This window comes from Eleutherodactylus coqui, chromosome 7 (assembly GCF_035609145.1).
Source record: "Eleutherodactylus coqui strain aEleCoq1 chromosome 7, aEleCoq1.hap1, whole genome shotgun sequence".
Lineage (NCBI taxonomy): Eukaryota > Metazoa > Chordata > Amphibia > Anura > Eleutherodactylidae > Eleutherodactylus > Eleutherodactylus coqui.
In genome coordinates, this window is record NC_089843.1 from 48,477,567 (window position 1) to 48,497,996 (window position 20,430).

At 51.4% G+C, this 20,430-nt stretch overlaps 1 protein-coding gene across 1 annotated transcript in view; it reads right to left on the reverse strand.

Annotated features, from left to right (window-relative positions):
* KDM3A (lysine demethylase 3A) overlaps nucleotides 1-14,894 on the reverse strand; it is a 34,011-nt gene extending 19,117 nt beyond the window's left edge. The window contains exons 1-4 of the mRNA XM_066572976.1: nucleotides 14,732-14,894; nucleotides 13,905-14,083; nucleotides 3,342-3,497; nucleotides 894-1,004 (exon numbers count right to left, since the gene is read on the reverse strand). Of these exons, the coding sequence (XP_066429073.1) occupies nucleotides 894-1,004; nucleotides 3,342-3,497; nucleotides 13,905-14,075 (438 nt within the window). The 5' untranslated portion in view covers nucleotides 14,076-14,083; nucleotides 14,732-14,894. The remainder of the gene's footprint in view (nucleotides 1-893; nucleotides 1,005-3,341; nucleotides 3,498-13,904; nucleotides 14,084-14,731) is intronic.
* Nucleotides 14,895-20,430: the final 5,536 nt, after the last annotated feature.

A 20,430-nucleotide genomic window follows, 5' to 3' on the forward strand; every position in this document is an offset into this window, starting at 1 on the left:
CCGGCTGCCATGGAAACCCATTGATACCTTACAAATGGACTGCGGGGTGCCAATGGGTGACAGAAGGAACCCCTCAGGTCATCTGCTTACATGCTGCAGTTGCTATTGGTTATAGCATGTAAGGGGTTAAAACTGGCAGGATCTGCGGTTTCTCCGCTCCTGGTTGTTAGAGAAGGAGCCTGGCTGTCAGTAGAGATACAGTTTGATTTTCTTTTCTCCCCCCACCAGTCTGCACTGTTATTACCTTTTAAAGAAGGGTAATCAACACAGAAGGGAACTGATCTGAGCATAAATGAAGCTCAGAAAATCACTGAAATCTCAAAAAATGCCCAGCGAACACCTGCACACGCTTAACAATTAACAGGAGTCATGTGTTATTAACTAATAAGCTGGAAGCCAGCAAAGACAAAGGAATATGTGATAAAGGTCATCCAAAACCATTAAACATTAACCCACATATTCTAAGGCAAGAGCTTCATTCACATTGGCTTGCCTGGCAGGATCCCCTACATACGCTTCATTTTGTGACCATTTTACACCAATCTATAAGAGGATATAGTTCATATTTGCAGAACAGCTCAGAAAGAGTGTTAGCTCTTCAGACAGTTTACAGGCTCATCTCCTTAATTTACATATCACGGTAAAAGGGCTGTGCCCAATTATATCGTGGGAGACGGCCGCGCGTATGTACTTGGCAAGTTCCAACATCGTCATTGAAATTAATGGAGTGGCATGCACAATACTTGCTTTATTCATGCAGGGACCTTTGGGGGTCTCAGCAGTTGGACCCCCACCGATCATACAGTTATTCCTATCCAGTGCATAAGGAATAACTTTAGAACTTGACACAACCCCTTTAAGCTAAACAGATAAGAAAGACAGAAGACAATTACCCGTAAAGCCTTCACGACATCCTTATTCATAAAAGCTTTGTGTCGGTCTCCAAGGAACTGTATGCAGGTCATGGGCTCCATGGAGGTCTTGCTCACTATTACTTTATATTGCTGCAGGATGGTAACAAAAGGAAGATTTAAACAAAACTGAAGAACAAAACAAAAACACACATCCCATTAGAAAAAGGTCATTCCCCGTGCGCCGCAGGAGCTACAGAACTGTCAAGAGATGGTAATGGACAATGAAATCCACAGCATAATACAGTACAAGTAGAGGCTCCGGTGACGCTGCAGAGGGTTATGTTCATGTGGGGTCTCTAAAGATCCAGAGGCCAAAACCACTTTATTTTAGGCCATTAAACTCAATATTATGACGCTGAAATGACAAAATGATGATTAAAAAGAGACACCCGTCTCTACATATAGGCATCTCTCCCTCCCTATTCCTGCAAAGGAAGAGTTAAAATGCATGTGGCCGATGCTTCAGTGCATCGCAGGCGTGCCGTATGTAGTACACATGACGCCTCCAGAGAAGGGGTGTATTTTTAAAAAAAAAAAACCCTTTTAAGCAGAAGAGGGCAGGAGAGAGCCGGACAGCCTGCAGATGGGAGCTGCCCATTGGACGGTCTGAGGCCAATTAACATATGTGGTAGGAAGCCTTTCTGTGGGTATATCTAGAGGTGGGAGCTGTGGTGCAGAGGTAATGGTGCTGTTGTAATCAGTCACTCATGCGTCAGTATATTGAGTTTAATAGGCAAAAATTAGCTGTCAGACCTCCTTTAAGGCCTCATGTCCACGGGCGGGTTGGACTCCACATGAAGGAGCCCGCAGCAGAATCCACCCCTGCCCGTGAATGGCGACCACATGTACCTGTCCAGGTCTTCTTCCATTTCTGTAACTCCTCCTTTCCCGCGGCCCGTCCATAGTGTCATGAAATGGAGCATGCTGCGATTTGTTTTCCAGACCAAAGGATCCGCAAAACAAATCTGCATGCTTTAATTCAGGTGCGGACACCCATGTGTCCCTATAGGCGGGTTAAATTACAGATCTCCCACAAAACAAACCTGGCCATGGGCCTAAATCTCATCGGCTATATCGCTAATATGAACGCTGCGAGTTTTCTACACAGAAAATCTGTAGTATTTCCCCCGTTGGAGCGCCACACTGATGTACCTGTAGGAAGATGCCCTGTCTACATACCATGGTGTATAGGAAATGCCAGACAGCGCACAATTGTGAGAAAAGTTGTTCAGATGGATGGGTTTGCACAATAATTGTTTGATGTAAACATGTGCAGCGGTCAGTAATTAATTGTTTCATCAGCAATAATCTTTCATGCAGTGAAAGCCACTATTTGTCGGCCGCTGCATTGTACGATCCGCTGAACAGAAAGCAGCGGCAGAAGGCTGACCGGAGAGGTCGCCATGTAGGATGAACGATTATTGTAATTATCATAAACTATTATCCAACTATTGGTTACACGCCCATCCTAATTTATCCGCGTGTGTAAAAGGGCCTTTAGGAGGCCTCAGTAAGGTCTCAGTAGGAGCTGTAATCCAATTGCCGGTGGACTTTATTTTTTGGAAACATGCCTATAAAATTAATCCAGTCGGCTCGCCAATAACCTTGCTTAATAAAAAGAACAAAAGTGATTGTGCAACTACTTGGTAATCACTGCTACACACGGCGTGCTGACTGAACACTATAAGGGTAGGTTTACGTAACATATAGGGTGTTTTCACGCGGCGGAAACACTGCGGATCATCCACCAGTAAGTTGTAATTAATGAATCAAAATCATTAAAACAAAAATACATGTTCAGCACCGCTGCATCCGTAAAAGTCCGATCTATCAAAGTAACGCATTATTTACTCCACATAATAAATGTCCGGAGAAAAATAAATAAGAACGCCAGAAATGCAATTTTTTTTGATCATGCTGTCTCTATGCAATAAAAAGTGATCAAAAAGTCATATATTTCAAAATGGTACTAACGCAAGCTACAGGACGGAAGTGAGCCTTTGCACAACTTCGTGGACGGAAAAATAAAAAAAAGCTATTTTCTGCTGCCATCTTCTGCTCACAATAATTTAAAATAAATGATCTTTGAAAAAAAAAAAAAAATTGTACAGCAAGAAAAACAAAAACAAACAAAAAAAAACTACATACGTTTGGTATCGTAATAATTGTACTGACCAAAGAATAAAGTGACGATAAGGGGTTAAATAACTGGAATTGGGACGTAATACTATCATTTCGTTTTATCAGTGTAATCAGCAGGTTTTAATTTTACAGAAAAATATCAATTCCTTTCTGTTATAAAATTTTTTATAAAGATTCGCTGCAGTGTGATCCCCCTGTCTAAAACCCCTTTGTTTCCTCGGCCACTTCTCTCCGGAGAGAAGAGATAAACAGAAGTCATTCAGCACTACGGCATGAGATCCTCACCATAGCCGGGCAGAGGACAGACATAGAAGGGTTACTCGGACATTTGCGGTCAGCGATCACCAAGCTGTGCTCCACTAGAAACATCTGGACGTCTGCGCCGTACACCTCGATCCACACTCTCTTCTCCCACGGCTCGTCTTCAAACTCCACACAAACCTGCAAGACATAAGATGCATGTGAGTCTTAGCTGATAGAACCCCCCAACAAGGAGGTCGGCTGGGCGACACACCGACCGGAGGAATAGTGACTAAGGTCCTACCCGGTAAAGCGTGGATCCCCGCCAGGTCACGACTGACATAGACTGCTGACTAGACGCATCTAGATGATCATCTAACCAGTAGGGTCTTCCAGCAGTCCTCACCCCCCCCCCCCCCCCCCCCCCTCACCATCTGCACTTCTCTCTGGGGAAATTACAGAGACGTATTCTGCGGGGTACTTTACATTGTGCCGCGGCCCCAGCTGTCTGCAGGCTGCAGACATGACATGTTGGGTCCTCGTGGCATCACAACCTTAACAACGGGAGAGCTGCCGCCGGTAAAGGAAACTAGAAAGAATAGAAACTGACCGGGAATTGTTGTGGAGTTTAGAGTAACACCGCCTCCCTGATACCACACTCATACACTGCAATACTTGGAGGGATGGGCGGTGTATTTATTTCCAGCTTCATTCACAACAGAGGACACCATAGTGGGGAGTACAGAGATAACCTAGTAAAAGCTTCCCGTGGGAGGGACATACTGGAGACACACACTGTATAGTCAGTATAGCATGCTGCGCTCTTTATGGCACCTGCAATGATGGGGACCAAGTGTTTTTACAGATTGTTTCTAGGAAGTGGAGTACAGCGCCCCCTCTGGGGCCTAATGTGGATTACACTGCCCGTCAGCATATAAGCGGAGTACAGCGCCCCCTATGGGGCCTAGTGTGGATTACACTGCCCGTCAGCATATAAGCAGAGTACAGCGCCCCCTATGGGGCCTAGTGTGGATTACACTGCCAGTCAGCATATAACCCCAAGTCATATAAATCTCAAGGAGAGCAATCTGTCCTGCAGCAAAAACGGGTCCTTACAAGAGCTAAACCACCACAGGCAGAGCTACGCTGATTGCGGCCGGCACCGGGACTTGCCTGTTCTATCACTATGACGAGTCCAGGTGCCAGTCACAATTAGCAGACTGCAGGGAAGCGACGCTGCACCCTAATAGCATCCCAAGTGATTATGAAGCAATTCCATCTGCTTTGGTGCAAATGAAGGTGACAACAGGAGCGCCGGAGAGGAACAGCAAGACACCCCAAAAGTGACCGGAGACAATCCCTCTCCTTCCTGACCGGTTTTAGTTTTGCTGGTGTCCTTCTCACTTCCAGTACACGAGGCGCCCCCTGCAGCCCAATCAGCTTGTACAGGTAGTCCTGCTCCTCAATACGTGCCATCACAGGGTTTGCTGGGTCACCCAAGACAGTCTCCAGAGCCTGGAACAGATACCAGGACATGGGCCGTTACACTGGAGAGCTGGACAGGGACGGACTATTATCCTACACGCTTCTGATAAAGCTGTCAGCCTCTACAAGGGAGGTACGAAGGCCCAATATCCTGTAGTGGGACCAGTGCTCACAGCGCCCCAGAATGCCAGGTCCACCACTGGTGCCCCATTCTCCTCACTGAGCACATGGCAGGATCTGGAGACATGGTAACACTATCGGATGCATTCATGTTTGCAGCCGTGTATAATTTTCAGATTATATATTCCCTTTATGACTAATTAACTCCTCAGTAGAAGCAGCGCTGCTTACAGATACCAGGCTGTCAGGTGTGCAACGGGAAAGTCTGGTTGGAGCCAAGAAACAGCAAGAAGGAGGTGTAGTCCTCCCGTTCAGTGAGACGGGGCGGGCCTGCACCCACCACCGCCCTCTGCTGCTGAGGGGAGGGATGTGCCACCACGTGGCTACTGACAGTGTGTTTACATGTGCGGGGAGGAGGTGACACAGTAACGACAGTCTGGGATTGGTCAAGGTCCCCTGCAAGCTGCTGCACAACATCGGCCGACTGAACAGAGGGCAGGAAAGCTTCTCCATGGAGATTGTGCCATCTACTGGCGGCTCCGCTCACAACAGATACACATCAGTCACCAAGTCTGGATCCGGGACACTGAGGGCCGAACGGGCAGAAGCCTCGCCCAACACTGTGCCCCATCATCACTCCTCGACGGCTCTTCTCGGCTGCAGCGATCAGTGATCGTTTGTCAGCTGGTCCTTTTACACGGCACAACTGTTGGGCAAACGCTTGTGCCCACTACTCAGGGCGTGTAGAAGGACCTGTAGTATCTGGCGGTGTACAGCGTGGTTGGGATGGACAGGACGTGCAGAAGGACCTGTAGTATCTGGCGGTGTACAGCCCGGTTGGGATGGACAGGACGTGCAGAGGGACCTGTAGTATCTGGCGGTGTACAGCGTGGTTGGGATGGACAGGACGTGTAGAGGGACCTGTAGTATCTGGCGGTGTACAGCGTGGTTGGGATGGACAGGACGTGTAGAGGGACCTGTAGTATCTGGCGGTGTACAGCCCGGTTGGGATGGACAGGACGTGTAGAGGGACCTGTAGTATCTGGCGGTGTACAGCCCGGTTGGGATGGACAGGACGTGTAGAAGGACCTGTAGTATCCGGCGGTGTACAGCATGGTTGGGATGGACAGGACGTGTAGAGGGACCTGTAGTATCTGGCGGTGTACAGCGCGGTTGGGATGGACAGGACATGTAGAAGGACCTGTAGTATCTGGCGGTGTACAGCCCGGTTGGGATGGACAGGACGTGTAGAGGGACCTGTAGTATCTGGCGGTGTACAGCCCGGTTGGGATGGACAGGACGTGTAGAAGGACCTGTAGTATCTGGCGGTGTACAGCGTGGTTGGGATGGACAGGACGTGTAGAAGGACCTGTAGTATCTGGCGGTGTACAGCGCGGTTGGGATGGACAGGACATGTAGAAGGACCTGTAGTATCTGGCGGTGTACAGCGTGGTTGGGATGGACAGGACGTGTAGAAGGACCTGTAGTATCTGGCGGTGTACAGGACGTGTAGAGGGACCTGTAGTATCTGGCGGTGTACAGCGCGGTTGGGATGGACAGGACATGTAGAAGGACCTGTACTATCTGGCGGTGTACAGGACGTGTAGAGGGACCTGTAGTATCTGGCGGTGTACAGCGCGGTTGGGATGGACAGGACATGCAGAAGGACCTGTAGTATCTGGTGGTGTACAGCGTGGTTGGGATGGACAGGACGTGTAGAAGGACCTGTACTATCTGGCGGTGTACAGCCCAGTTGGGATGGACAGGACGTGTAGAAGGACCTGTACTATCTGGCGGTGTACAGGACGTGTAGAGGGACCTGTAGTATCTGGCGGTGTACAGCGCGGTTGGGATGGACAGGACATATAGAGGGACCTGTAGTATCTGGCGGTGTACAGCGCGGTTGGGATGGACAGGACATGTAGAAGGACCTGTAGTATCTGGCGGTGTACAGCCCGGTTGGGATGGACAGGACGTGCAGAGGGACCTGTAGTATCTGGCGGTGTACAGCCCGGTTGGGATGGACAGGACGTGTAGAGGGACCTGTAGTATCTGGCGGTGTACAGCCCGGTTGGGATGGACAGGACGTGTAGAGGGACCTGTAGTATCTGGCGGTGTACAGCCCGGTTGGGATGGACAGGACGTGCAGAGGGACCTGTAGTATCTGGCGGTGTACAGCCCGGTTGGGATGGACAGGACGTGTAGAGGGACCTGTAGTATCTGGCGGTGTACAGCCCGGTTGGGATGGACAGGACGTGTAGAGGGACCTGTAGTATCTGGCGGTGTACAGCCCGGTTGGGATGGACAGGACGTGTAGAGGGACCTGTAGTATCTGGGGGTGTACAGTGTGGTTGGGATGGACAGGACGTGCAGAGGGACCTGTAGTATCTGGGGGTGTACAGTGTGGTTGGGATGGACAGGACGTGTAGAGGGACCTGTAGTATCTGGGGGTGTACAGTGTGGTTGGGATGGACAGGACGTGCTCTGCCGGCTCACTGGATACAAACTATTCTACACAAGCCAAGTTCAGCGATGGCTACAGATGACTACATATATAGAAAAAAAGGTTTTAAAAAAAGCAGTTCACCAGCAGCACACAATGCCAACCAACACAGCGGGACCAGAGAAATGCCACAGCCACAACAGGAACATGGACCATTAGTCCAAAATAAAGACCCAGTGGGTGGAAACGTAGCCTGCTCCTGGCATGGAGGAATAAACCTACTGATCTGTTTTGCACCAACTTATGGTGCCACCGACTGTTCCTCACTACAGATGGCGTCCAGCGGGAACACTCGGGGCTGGAGCTCACGGTCCTGGCCGCAGGAGGTCATCTGGTCCCAACTCAGGACTACACAACTGTCACCACCTCCTGCTGTAGGGAAGTCCTACCCAGGTTTTTACTTCTCTACATTTGCCACGCAGCTGAATGCCGTCTATTGTTCCCTGTAAGCAGCCGGGGAGGGGCAGGACTGGAAGACCTCCAGCAATATTTACATCCACGTGAGTGATCTCATCAGGTCTTTTCTAGCTCCTTCACGCTCTCATCTAATCAGACAATCCCCATTACTGATGGTTCCTCTCCTGCTACACAATTATGAACATACAGACGGTGTTGTGAGGGGAACACATGCTTCCATGTTAGAGCCTATTGAAGGCGGCAGCTGCCGGTATAATCCCCTCGCTCCCTCCCGGCAGCAGCACAAAGCCGGCATGGATGCCTTTTATAGTATGCAATCTGCAATGCCAGCAGCAGGCAGTCCGTCCCCTTCCAACTCGCCGCTGCAGCCTGCCGGGAGACCGCCAGAGCCACCCCGCCGCTGCAGCCTGCCGGGAGACCGCCAGAGCCACCCCGCCGCTGCAGCCTGCCGGGAGACCGCCAGAGCCACCCCGCCGCTGCAGCCTGCCGGGAGACCGCCAGAGCCACCCCGCCGCTGCAGCCTGCCGGGAGACCGCCAGAGCCACCCCGCCGCTGCAGCCTGCCGGGAGACCGCCAGAGCCACCCCGCCGCTGCAGCCTGCCGGGAGACCGCCAGAGCCACCCCGCCGCTGCAGCCTGCCGGGAGACCGCCAGAGCCACCCCGCCGCTGCAGCCTGCCGGGAGACCGCCAGAGCCAACCCGCCGCTGCAGCCTGCCGGGAGACCGCCAGAGCCAACCCGCCGCTGCAGCCTGCCGGGAGAGCCCCAGAGCCAACCCGCCGCTGCAGCCTGCCGGGAGAGCCCCAGAGCCAACCCGCCGCTGCAGCCTGCCGGGAGAGCCCCAGAGCCAACCCGCCGCTGCAGCCTGCCGGGAGAGCCCCAGAGCCAACCCGCCGCTGCAGCCTGCCGGGAGAGCCCCAGAGCCAACCCGCCGCTGCAGCCTGCCGGGAGAGCCCCAGAGCCAACCCGCCGCTGCAGCCTGCCGGGAGAGCCCCAGAGCCAACCCGCCGCTGCAGCCTGCCGGGAGAGCCCCAGAGCCAACCCGCCGCTGCAGCCTGCCGGGAGAGCCCCAGAGCCAACCCGCCGCTGCAGCCTGCCGGGAGAGCCCCAGAGCCAACCCGCCGCTGCAGCCTGCCGGGAGAGCCCCAGAGCCAACCCGCCGCTGCAGCCTGCCGGGAGAGCCCCAGAGCCAACCCGCCGCTGCAGCCTGCCGGGAGAGCCCCAGAGCCAACCCGCCGCTGCAGCCTGCCGGGAGAGCCCCAGAGCCAACCCGCCGCTGCAGCCTGCCGGGAGAGCCCCAGAGCCAACCCGCCGCTGCAGCCTGCCGGGAGAGCCCCAGAGCCAACCCGCCGCTGCAGCCTGCCGGGAGAGCCCCAGAGCCAACCCGCCGCTGCAGCCTGCCGGGAGAGCCCCAGAGCCAACCCGCCGCTGCAGCCTGCCGGGAGAGCCCCAGAGCCAACCCGCCGCTGCAGCCTGCCGGGAGAGCCCCAGAGCCAACCCGCCGCTGCAGCCTGCCGGGAGACCCCCAGAGCCAACCCGCCGCTGCAGCCTGCCGGGAGACCCCCAGAGCCAACCCGCCGCTGCAGCCTGCCGGGAGACCCCCAGAGCCAACCCGCCGCTACAGCCTGCCGGGAGACCCCCAGAGCCAGCCCACCACTACAGCCTGCCGGGAGACCCCCAGAGCCAGCCCACCACTACAGCCTGCCGGGAGACCCCCAGGCCCACAAATGTACAGGGCCCAGAAGCACTTTCATTAAAGAAAAAGAGTGTGTTCAATACTACAGGTGAGGCGTTGAGAACCCAAAACCAAATCCAAGTCTGAACACCAAACCCTAAACACATGCTCCGTCAGTGCAGATGGACCAAACCCATTCATGGAGTACATTAGGGAGGGCACTGGACGCACCTCCAACGGCAAAGATCTCCGGACTTCCTCTTGGGGTCATCAGCTAATGAGCACAAAGCTGAAACTGAAAGGATGGCTTGGATTGGCTGGGATATCTGGTGGGAGGAGTCGTTCGTATAAACAACTGGAAGTATGCAGATAATGGTAACAATGTAATAAAAGCAGGAGACGCCTTCGGCAACCATATAGCGCGGACCTAAACACTGGTGCACCGACCGCGGCAGCAACTATACAGCCCGTTAGGGGTTTAATCACCAATACCCCATATAGAGGACCACAGCGCCGGCGGTCTGACCAGATGAGTATGTCTATCCAAATAAGCACAAGTATATAAGAAACTATTTGCTACAAAAGGTCAGAAAAGCATCAGAGGCGGCGGCCGGTCTGGGATCCCCCGGGGGCTGCACACGGACAGGACTCGGTCTGGGATCCCCCGGGGGCTGCACACGGACAGGACTCGGTCTGGGATCCCCCGGGGGCTGCACACGGACAGGACTCGGTCTGGGATCCCCCGGGGGCTGCACACGGACAGGACTCGGTCTGGGATCCCCCGGGGGCTGCACACGAACAGGACTTCGGATAACACCAGATTTACACTTTCCACCACTAATACATCAAAAATCAACGATCAAAGTAAAAACCATCCATGGCCGACTCTTCAGCAGACAACCCCCACTACCCACGGCTGCACAATACAGTCATGTTGGGAGCAGCCTGACTACGTCTCCAGCTCCCCCTCCCGTGTCTCCAGCTCCCCCTCCCGTGTCTCCAGGACGCGCTCCCTCCCTCCTCCGTGCTCAAGAATGTACAAGTTTACACACATGATAAGCAGGACCCCCTCCCCCACGGCAGAGGAACTCCAAACAGCTGGGGGTGGGGAAGAAGCCGCAGGACTACAGAGGAAGACAATGGCCAACTGCCTGGACTCCGCAGCTTGCTGGCCGCAGACAATAAGACCGATAGTCCTGATTACACCACAATCCGACATCGTCCCCGGTAACACAACACACTATGGTGCCAACTCCTCTACTGTACGTCGTGCCCACAACAAAGGACGCCCGGGTCGTACCCACGGACGATAGACATAACCCTGCATTTGCCTCCGTATTACACAAGCAGCCGAACCCAACAGGAAGCACAAAGGAAGAGCTGACTTACGTCAGCAGCGCATGAGAGCCCGGTGTACGAGCCATATGATGGCCGCCCGTAGCCGGGTAATGCCAGCAGGCGTGATGACATAACACTTGTGATGCCGCTGGTTGGACTAATCCTTCGCAGTCCCTGGAAGACCCGACTGCCCCTCCATGAGACGGCAGTCCTGCATACCAAGACTTCTGTCATGGTGGCCACATAAAGATGTCACCAAGAGACACTGACAGGCCACCAAGATGGTCACCTCCATCCACAAATACCTCATGGCTAGGGAAAGCTTCCCAGCACACCGCTCACTCTGTGCCATATACTCATCACTTCTCCCCCCACCTAACAGAATGGTCAAGTACTGCCATGTTGTGGAGCAAGAGCAGTGTGCTGCACGTGTATACACGTCACGCCTACTACACATACAGGCAGCATGGGCACCAAAACAGGAAGTCACTGACAGCGGAGGAGAAGGAGGAGGAGCCAAGATCAGACTGCACAATGCATTAACATTATTAGACTATAGGATAAGTGTTGTGTGCAGCTCCAAGAGTTCACCATGGTTATTGGATCCCTGTGAGAATTGGTACGAGACTGACACTCTCTACTACTATATGTATTGCAAAACTCATTTGGGTTTTGAAGAGTTCTAGTTTTTGGCCTCAACAGTCCCAAAACAAGCCATTATGCCGGCCCTCCAAGAAGTGTCCACTTGTGGACGAGATAATAGTTCAAACTGGGGCTCATCGGACGCAGGAACATCATCAAGAACACAAGCGAAGACTACCAGGTTAGTAGACGGCCAGAACAAGGAGGTAATCCTCACAGTAAGTCATTACCAATCCCACCAATGATGGGTCCCTGTGTACGGTGTTGTAGTATTACACACGTATCGCTAAATGACCCCAGAACCATCAGAAGCCACCCAATAATAAAGCAGACAGATCTCTGCATTATGTGTAATGGGACAACCGAAATGATGATCCCACATACCATATCATTGGGAGTTACCGGAGAGGAGGCCATGTTGGAAGATTTATTTATAGGGAACACGTGATCCAATCGCACATCGAGAAGCAGGACACGATCATCTGAGTGACCGGATACTCCATGTATAACTAGTGAGCAGAGGGCTCATCAATGGACTTTAGGGGTGCTGGGACACGTCCCCCTTCTGCAGAGTTGTGAGACAATACTTCCTAGGAGGTGCCCATACAAGCGAGATGACCAGCCCAAGCCAACGACCAACCCAATGTGTCATGTGTGCCAACTCTTCCTGGGCACAGGGGAGAAACCCCAAGTAGGTATGGTGGCGGAGGGGTACAGCTACACCTTTTACTGTCAGAATGACATGTTCATCAGGTAGTCCTACGTTGAACCCGTAGCGTCCCTCTGTGACTCCAGCAGCGTCAGACCCCCTCCTGTCCTCTCCGGGTCCCCACTACATCCGTGGAGCTCACCAGCCCATGCCAGCAGCAGATACAGTTGGCACATATTACCCTCACCAGTGTTGTGCCCGCTTTCACTACTAACACAATTACCTTACGGAGGGCCCTATACCCCGCACAACCTTTTTCTGATTTGGTCTCTCCCAGTTACAGATCGGCCATGTGTGATTGTAACTTGTCCAGCCCTCGTTCTTCCAGGTAATCAGTCTCTGGCGGTGGATTATTCCCATCACTCCACTGTAAGCCCAAGCAGAGCGGTGCTTGTATTTTGGTGGGGGGATGAAAGAAACAGCTGTTGACCACATGAGCATCCAGCTGACAGCTGAGTTATACGGGCGGCTCCCCAAAAGCCCCTTCCCCCCCGCCGGCTGCTCTCCAAGACTCCGACTTGAGGAAAACCCAATGAGATCGTTTTTCACGCTGCGCATTTTTAGAAAACGTCTGCAGCAAATTTTCAGCAATATTCTAGAAAACATTTCCCCGATATTACATGAAGGAGCCGCGCATTAACCCTTCAGCTCCAAGGAGAGACACAAGACGACTACAGATTACAGCGAGGCACACCGAAGACTCCTTGTGGGCAACAACCCAGTGAGGACGGCCGACAACACCCACCACAAACCAACCAGCGAAGACCTGCGCCGGGCACAGTGAAGTAACAAGCCATTGGTGGAGCTGCCGTAACCCGCCGGTCATACAGTAATCTGCGATGGCGACCGCCTACTGGCCCAGGAGAACTTCTCAACTGTGGAAAGGTACAGTTGGTTCCTGAACAGTAAACCGCACCGCAAGAAGGCGAGCTACTAGTAGAGACCCCCATACATGGGTTCAGTCATCCAAACCCGTGGGTAACATCGGGGCAGTGATACTCAACCCGACGGGGAAAAGATCAACCCGACGAGCCAAGAGCTTTAACATACCCATTAGGTACCCGTCAGACATCTCTCCGACCCCTCCCCATATCCATGCATGGAGGAAGTTGTACCCGTACACAGTTGGCAGCGGTCTACCAGAGAACAAGAAATTGGGCAGCCGAAGCTCCGTACCCTCTTCGATAACCGCCATCAGTGGAGAGTCAGGAGACACCAGTCACATTAGACAGTCGGGTACTGGCGTCACGTTCGGACACTCTCTAACATGCAGTACCAAGTTGTCTAATAGCGGGCTCACACAACCGCAACTCGTGGCCAATGTGAGGCCCGCAATGACGCTGTACTTTCTGCACGCCGTCTGTCGCCATTTACTATGGGCGTTTATGTGCGCCAAGATAGAACATGCCGCAATTTTTCGTGTGTGTGGCAACATGGATGCCTATGGGAGATCGGCACAGCGTATCCCACGCGGAATACGCTCTACTGGAGCGGTCATGTGACCCCGGCCCAGGGCAGATCTGTGAATTAGAACATACTTCACTACTAGACGTCGTCCCGGACGGAGATCATCACACGTCAACCAAGAGGTAAACAATAAGAGTCAACAGTAAACAAAGAGGAACTACAGGGAAACAACATAAACAACCACCCATAAACAGCCGTGTCAACAGCGCACTCCTCCACGGAAACCTCCATAAGTGCTGCCGCCACGGACGTACCTTCAGCTCGGCGCAGTTGACATCTTTGTGGGAGGCCGCCCGGATGATGCCGCTCCTCCACGGCCAGTTCTCCATCTGGTTGAAGTCCAGCTGCAGGTCGCCCCCCAGGACGCAGGTGAAGCGCTGGCCCACCAGGACCTGGAAGCTGTCTTGGTGCATGAGCACCATCATGGTGACGCCTACGGGCAAAGAGGGAAGAGGCGGGCATTAATAACAACCTTTATTAGCACAGCGCCAACTTACTCCGCAGCGCTTACAGGAATGAGAACCGGCTGGGACTGCGCCGGCCGCCGGTAGACTTGGTGGTAAAGGGGTAAAGCCGCTGCCAGCAACCTGCCCGCCCCCCCCATTACATGCCAACACGGGGGCAGGTGGCTCAGGAACGGGCATTTTAACCCAAAAATGTCACTTAGTGGACAAAAAGAAAGTGCCGCCCTGACCCCCTATAATTGGCACGGGTGAATGTCACCACGGCATCTGCACTCAGCATAAGGCCACCGAGTCACAACTGTGCCAAGCAGCGTGCCACCAGACGGGTCCGCGGGCACACGCACTCCGCAACTGTTAATAGTGGCTCAAAAGTGCCAAGACCACGGATCAGCGGACATCAGCAACGAGCGGCACAACGACTGCCGCCGACCATAAAGTAGACGAGCCAATAAAAGTAACATTGTTATGGTCCCCCTAATTAGCATATATGCAGATTACACCCCCATGCACAAGGCGGTGTTTAACCCTTCCTCCGCCCCGTGGGGGTTATGACGTCGCGGATAATTAGAGAAGCCGGCTAATACATCGCGTTATAACTGGTACCGGCCGGGACTCACCGTTTAATGTCGTTCTGGCATACACCGGAAAACAAAATGTCAGCCAGGCAGCGCCTCGGCGGCTCCAGCAGGGTCTACGCAATCAGCGCCCGCTCTATTGTCGTCCCCTCAGAGGACCGGGCGCAGCTCTCGCATCGGGCCAGGACACTACTATGCAGGAGAGGCGGACAAACACTACACGCGCACCATCCAAACCACGCCCCTCCGAAGCCTATTGGAGGACGAGAAACAGGAGGCGGGCCGATCTGAGGTAATACGGTTAACCATTGGCGGAATGCATCTGTCAATCAAAACCTGAGTTGCTAAGCGCCAGTAGCTCCGCCTTTCGCCGCCTCCACTTTCAACTTAGAGCAATTCTTTACAGCGCAGGGGACTCCAGCGCCAACCAACGCAAAACATATCCCTCCGCCGCCTTAGGTAATACACACGAGCGGCCATGAGTCGAAGAAAAAGTCCGCCGTCCGCCTATTTGCTTTATGATTACATTAAATGGCCTACACACGGCGCGGGATTGTCGGATTACCTACTGCTTATCGAAGTATACGATACACAGGCGATGTCAAAGCGCGGTGAACGATAGAACGGGGTAAATTAGTTCCGGCCGGCGGAAGAAGCCGTTTTGGTGCTTGGTCTAGGCCTACGTGCAGCTCTGTGCATCCGCAACGGGGGAAAGCGTCTAAAGAGGGGGTGGGGCAGGAAGGCAGCTGGTGCCGTGGGAGGGGTTCCGAGCGAAACCATTAGTCAAAGCGAGGCTGCGCCTTGTTTTCTTGGCTGCCATCTTGGTTCATCCGACGTGTTTGGCAAAATAGAAGCCAAGAAATAACGGTGATTTAGGCGGCAATAAAGTCCCGATTTGTATACATAATTCTCACCCCCGAGCAGTGCCTGTTGGGCTCGCCCATCCCCCGCCGCTTCCAAGCTTTGTCTCACTGAGCGGCGAGGCTTGGAAGGGCGGGAACTCCAGTGATTGGCGGCCATTTTGTGCTCGTCAAGGAGTTGAGTAGAGCCGTAATGGCGGCCGTTGTTGGTCACAAGCCTCCCATTCTGCCTTGTGTGCCGAGTCTGACTGGAATGTGGGGGGTTTTACTGGATTTTCCACTGAAGTCCCATTGTTTATGACGGAAAATAGAGTTTAGGGGCTTTTGTTGGATAGAATAGGCGTTTTATAGAGCTCTACAGAAGTCTTTCCAGAAAGCCCTAATTAGTCAGTCCAATTAATGATGGTGGCTCCATAATACCAGCTGAGGAGGAGGCATTACTGGTGCCCAATGACCATACATGGTTTAATGTGGGATCCAGCCAGGATATCATACTTTGTATCAGACAGTTCAGGTTTATTATAGAAGCAATTAAAATGTACAGGGATTGATCAAATCTACATTTTTAGAGTGTGTATATATATATATATATATATATATATATATATATATATATATATGTATATAATAAGCATTCTGTATATATATATATATATATATACAGAATGCTTTTAGAAATACCAAAACATTACACCAAGGTAAAAAAATAAAATTGTATATGATATATATGTGTGTATATATAATATCATATACAATTATATATATATATATTGTTAATATATATAATAGTATTAAACTCCCATATTTTTTTTATTTTTGTTATTTTATTGCTTAATTATGTTTAATTTTCTATTATAAGCTAATGAAGTCGAGATCTTTTATATAAACGTGTAAATAAGGCGTGTTGGTCTGGCGTATTCCACATGCGATATGTTGCCACGTGCGAGGAAAATCGCAGCATGGCTCATCTTAGCGCATATTATGTGAGCATAGACGCCAAGATGGCACACGGCGGTGGGCGGCACGCCAAGATGGCACATGGAGGTGGGCGGCACGCCAAGATAGCACACGGCGGTGGGCGGCACGCCAAGATAGCACACGGCGGTGGGCGGCACGCCAAGATAGCACACGGCGGTGGGCGGCACGCCAAGATGGCACATGGCGGTGGGCGGCACGCCAAGATGGCACATGGCGGTGGGCGGCACGCCAAGATGGCACATGGCGGTGGGCGGCACGCCAAGATGGCACATGGCGGTGGACGGCACGCCAAGATGGCACATGGAGGTGGACGGCACGCCAAGATGGCACATGGAGGTGGACGGCACGTCAAGATAGCACATGGAGGTGGGCGAGACGCAGCCAGTATGTAATATCCATTGCTTACTGACTCCGTGCCGCTCGCACTTATCTTGCACCCTGCACGTTTTGAGATACGCTCGTTTGCGCCCGGCCTGAGATAGGGGACCTGATCATGTTACTTTATTTTACTTTTATTTGTAAACAGCAGTTTGCGGTATTCATCTTTTCCGCACGGCGCGGCGCTCTCTAGATTTCTGTATAATACCCGTGTTCCATCATGGTAAAAGAACAGCCCAAATAACTGCGTGACGGCTCCATCATGTGACGGAGCGGCGGTGCCCAATGGACTACGATGGGTCCTCGCAGGCTTCTGTCATGGTGCCTGTCACATTAGCACTGGATGATGCACCGTGTTCTCCGAGATTTATACTGGACGCCACGGCTGGACATGTGAACAGAGCCCAACATCTCCGCCATACAGAAACAGGCAGATCCAGCACCGAAGGCCGGGGATCAAAAAAGATCTTTAGAACCAGATTAAAAATGAATGCCGCAGTCATGAAGGAAAGCTCGCGCGGTTCACACCCCGTACGTCACTAGGAGTACGAACACCATGTGCCATATTGAAATGCACACAATGTTTTTTGTGTCGAAATACTTCCTTTCAGTCCCTGGCGCCCACCTTGTTACATACCTGGCGCAGTGAGATCTTATCCGTGCGCCGATCAGACTCGCTGCTGACGTGGGCACTGGAAGCCGAGGCTGTGAACGGTTTGTGGTTTTTTCCTCTTCATCCTACGATCGCAGCCCGACACTCCAAATTTGAAACTTTTCATCCATCCAACCTGCACCTTCTACATTTAAAAAAAAAATGCCCAAAAAAAGTACAAAAAAATTAGGAACCGCGTAAAGCCACCAATGTAGTATTTGAAAATATTTTAAAATTGTAAATAAGATTAAATAAAATATAATTTTAATGTAAACTTTTGAACTCTTTTTGGTAAACATTTTAAGCTCATGATTTTAGAAGAACGCAGCAGATGAACTGAACCAAATCCATCATTGTGTCGGTACGTTTCTTGTGATTTATCCCCGTTTTCAGACAATCAAAAGCATGGATTTGCAAAGGGTTAAATGAAGAGGCCATTACACAGTCAGCGTTCTGGCTCCTCCATCTTGATTTGTTTGGGGCTGTGGGTCAGACGCCTCGGAGGCTCGCACCTAGGTTATTTGTCTTCAGTGTTGCTTCGCCTTTTAAACTTCATCCATATTTTAACATTTTATGAACCAACAATATAAATTCAAGTACTCTTGTTTGACAAAATGTTTGCATGATAATTAAGGCCTCATGTCCACGGTAAAAAGATGATTTAAAATCCGCAGCGTTTTTCCCGCACTCGGATCCGCGCCCCATAGGGATGCATTGGACACCCGCAGGTAGTTAAATACCTGTGGATGTCATTTTTCCCTTCAGACGTGGATTGCGTGTGCGCGAAAAAAAACGCGGCATGGTCCATTTTAGTGCGGGTCTCCTGCGGGGACGGCTCCCGCAGGCTTCTGTTGAAGCCTATGGAAGCCGTCCGAATCCGCGGAACACCCGTACCTGAATTAAAACTTACCTGTCCGGACGCTGCGGATCTTCCCTCCATCGTGGCCGGATCTTCCTTCTTCGGCTCGGCGGATGTGCCCGGCGCATGCATGCGGCATGCTGCCGGCGTGCCGAGCACATCCGCCGGGCCTAAGAAAGAAGACCCGGCTGCGACGGAGGGAAGATCCGCGGCGTCCGGACAGGTAACTTTAATCTTTTTTTTTAGCCTCATGTCCCCAGGAAAGGAGGGACCCGCTGCGGGATCCTGCATGGAGAATCCGCGGTGTTCCTGATTTTCCCCGTGGACATGAGGCCTAAGTATGTGTGTGTGTGTATGTGTGTATAATATATATATATATATATATATATATGAATGAGACAATCCAAATAAGGCCAGCTGCACACGAACGGATTTGCATTGCGGCATTGACGGTGCGGATGCAGCAAATACCGTTGATTACATGCTATTGAGAAGCTCTTCTCCCTGCACACTCGCGGAATTGAATCGTGATTTTCGGTAGCGGAGGAAAAATCGCAGCATATTCTATTTTAGTGCAGATTCCTGACCCATTAGTGATTGTACGAGGGGTGACTGAAAAGTTCTCAGCCCACCCATGAAATACTTGTCCTAGCCGAATCTCAGTTTAGCAACTAATAGTACATTCCTTTGCTTAGTTACATATCCAGGATATCATCATGGCAGACCGGCATGTGACAGAGCGCTACATTGCTGAGAGAGTGGGCATATCTCAGGAACGCGTTGGACACATCATAAGAGTTGTACTTGACTTGCACAAGGTCTCATGTCTTTTGGTTCCCAAGAATGTTGGCAGCAGAAAACAAACGCCAGAGACATGTCATGTCCGCCGAAAACTTGACCCTTTTTGAGGCAGATCCTGTGACATTTCTCAAACGTTTTGTGACAATGGATGAAGCATGGGTTCACCACTTTCAACCCGAAACCAAGGTTCAATCGAAACAGTGGAAACACCCCTCCTCAACCTACCCCAAGAAGTTCAAGTCAGTATCTTCAGCTGGCAAGGTGATGGTCCCTGTTTTTTGGGATTCGAGAGGTGTTATTCTGGCTGAATACCTGAAAAATGGTGAAACGGGGAACGCAGCATATTATCCTGCTCAACTAATGCGTTTGAGGGAGGCCATCAAAGTGAAACGCGTCGGGGTGTTGACAAAATGAGTGCTCTTTCATCAGGACCATGCGCCGCGCACACATCCGCCATTGCGATGTCTGCCATCGAGTCCTGTGGCTTCAAACTGCTTCGGCACCCACCTTATTCACCCTATTTGGCCCCCTCTGACTTTCATCTCTCCCCTAAGCTCAAGAAACATCTAGCTGGAACCCATTTTCGGTCAGATGACGACGTCATGGCTGCGGTGGAGGACTTTTTTGCCATGCAGAAAGAAACGTTCTACAAGGAGGGTATAAGGGCCTGCAGCACCGGTGCCAAAAGTGTGTGGCCCTAAAAGGGGACTACGTTGAAAAGTACCCATAAACATTTAGACTACTGACCACCTTTATTGGGTGGGCCGAGAACTTTTTAGTCACCCCTCGTATGCCTGGCTTAATTCTAGAAAAATTGTTCTAATCATTTAATTTCCTTTCAATTTTATCATATATGAAAAGAAATTGATTCAAATTGTATTTTTTTTATTCATGTTTTCTGTTTCTTGTAAGCAAGTATTCTTCTATTGTGTATTATTGGAAAGACACAGACTAAAAAGGCTAATTTTTTTTTTGTCAGTTCCATTGTATATGCACTAAAAGACTAAAAAAGAACAGATGCGCCACATAAAGCTGCTTCATAAACTGCTGACTGATCACTTCCGATATAATCCCTTCATTGAAACATTACAGTTTCTTGTTGATTTTGTAAAAATTGTGTGGTAATTTTTTTTTTTAATTTTCCCCTAGTTTCTATGGCCCCAGCATCTGCCAGAGCGCTGTACAAAGATCATCACCCCGATTATACATGGTC